The sequence below is a fragment of the Alexandromys fortis genome, unplaced genomic scaffold, assembly GCF_014885135.2.
Source record: "Alexandromys fortis isolate MF-2015 unplaced genomic scaffold, M_Fortis_MF-2015_v1.1 scaffold_263, whole genome shotgun sequence".
Classification (NCBI taxonomy): domain Eukaryota; kingdom Metazoa; phylum Chordata; class Mammalia; order Rodentia; family Cricetidae; genus Alexandromys; species Alexandromys fortis.
The window spans coordinates 132,317-134,539 of record NW_026068165.1 but is presented as its reverse complement, the minus strand read 5'-3'; the positions used below and the strand labels follow the sequence as shown (position 1 = coordinate 134,539).

The following is a 2,223-nucleotide window of genomic DNA, read 5'->3' as shown; positions in this document are numbered from 1 at the left end:
TTATATTACAAAAAAGTGTCAGTTTAAATACTATATTTTAAGTTATTATCTCTAAAATGTTAAACTATTAGTCTTTTGTTATATTATTAATTTCCTGATAAATTTTAGATAATATTGTTCAATTTTAAGGGACTGTACAAAATAAGTACTCATGTGATTTGTCTAAGCTGAGGTATAATGTGCACGGTACACATGCACGTCATAGACATTAGCTTCCTATCAGCAATTCTCAGGTAATTACTAGGTCCTAAGATTAGAAATCAGTTTTCCAGAAAGCTGAACTCCCATAGGTCTATCATAATTTTGTTAGTTTTCCTTGAATTGCTTTACAAATTTTATGTTTTATGATTATTAAATCTACAAGAGAAACATTTTAATGGGGAGCAGTAATTATAGGTACCTCGTCAACTTGTTGAAATACTCAAATTAAACAATATGTTAAAACAATTATAGTATGTCTTCACTGTAACAATAGCTGTAATAATCAGTACATATTTCTATTTCACCTTTTACTTCATTTCTTTTTATTATTAGTATAAAGAATATGATTCACATGCTTACAATATGTTCACATATTTTAGCAGGTATTTATATTTTTTAACCAAGCCAGCAATGATTGTGGTTATTTGATTTCACACAATGTTAAATAGAACCAGATTTCCTCGTAACATTTCTATTACATGGTAAGAATAATAATTTTGAAATTCACCTCCTGACACACTTTCTATTATGCCAAATGTGCTGTCTACATAAAAATAAAGTACTCCTGTTCAAAATTCTAATCATTAGCCTAGACTTTCCCTATAATCTAAACATATTCCATTAACGATTTGAAAGATCAAAAAAATCATGAATCAGTATTTAGCTTTACCAAGTTTATTAAGTACAATGAGAATAAATTTGTAATAAGAAGATATAACTGCACTGAGGGAGAATTTTGTTATGGAATTCACAATAGAAAAAAATCTAAAAGGACTTCATTTTTAGAAAAAATAGAAACTTATAAGTAAACACATAGGGCTGAAGAGATGGCTCAGCTGTTAAAGGCGAGACTCACAACCAAAAAAAAAAAAACAAGTAAACACATAGATAATAAGTAGAAAGACCCATAGATAAATGAGCACACATAGAAATGAGTTGAGTGCATAGAACATAGTGGTTACTCTAAAGATACAATTTTATTAAATACCAAAATACCAATCCTATTACAGATTATGCTTTTTTTTTCTCCCTTGCCTATAAACCCAGAAAGAAGAAATGATACTTTTAACATCTTAGGTGCTTTCACCTGCCAGAGAAAAGCACTACCTTCTGGATGGTGTCCTTAAAGGCTTGCTTCACTTGCTGGTTCCTCAGGGTATAGATAAATGGATTCATCATAGGTGCAACGGAAGTATTGAGGATAGCTACTCCTTTGGTCAGGGATGCTCTTTCTTTGGCCGAAGGATTGGCATACATGAAGATGCAGCTCCCGTACGAGATAGAAATGACAATCATGTGAGAAGAGCAGGTAGAGAATGCTTTTTTCCTCTGACTGGTGGATGGGAGTTTCACAATTGTCATGATGATGAACATGTAGGAAAGAATAATTAATGCTAAAGTGAAGAGCAGTATCACTATCGCAGAATAAAACCCAATCACTTCCAGGAGCCATGTGTCTGAGCAGGATAGCTGCAGGAGGGGGAAGTAGTCACAAGCAAAGTGATCAATGACGTTGGAGCCACAGTAATCTAACTGAAGAAAAAGAATGACTGGCGGAAAGATGTTTAGGAACCCCGTCAGCCAGGCGGAAAAAACCAGCAATATGCAGACTTTCCTGTTCATGATGGTTGTATAATGTAGCGGTTTGCAGATGGCCACATAGCGGTCATAGGACATAGCAGTTAGAAGGTAGAATTCAGTGATTCCCATGAAGATGAAGAAAAACAACTGAGCTGTGCAATTATTGTAGGAGATAGTTTTGTCTTTGGTGACAATGGTGCTAAGAAATCTAGGGATGCAGACAGTTGTAAAGGTTATTTCTAAAACAGAGAAGTTCCTGAGGAAGAAATACATGGGGGTCTGCAGATGGGGGTCTACCAAGGTGAGAGTAATGATGGTCAGGTTTCCAGCGACACTCAGAATGTACGTGATGATTAAAAAGAGGAAGATCACCACCTGAAGGTCAGGGTCATCCGACAGTCCTAACAGAATGAATTCTGTGGGCACTGTGCGGTTTTTCAT

General features: G+C 34.9%; 1 protein-coding gene across 1 annotated transcript; it reads right to left on the bottom strand.

The window, feature by feature from the left end:
- Positions 1-1,284: 1,284 nt before the first annotated feature.
- On the bottom strand, positions 1,285-2,223 carry LOC126492013 (olfactory receptor 6C3-like). The gene has a single exon (XM_050128106.1). The coding sequence runs from the start codon at positions 2,221-2,223 to the stop codon at positions 1,285-1,287; it is 939 nt and encodes a 312-aa protein (XP_049984063.1).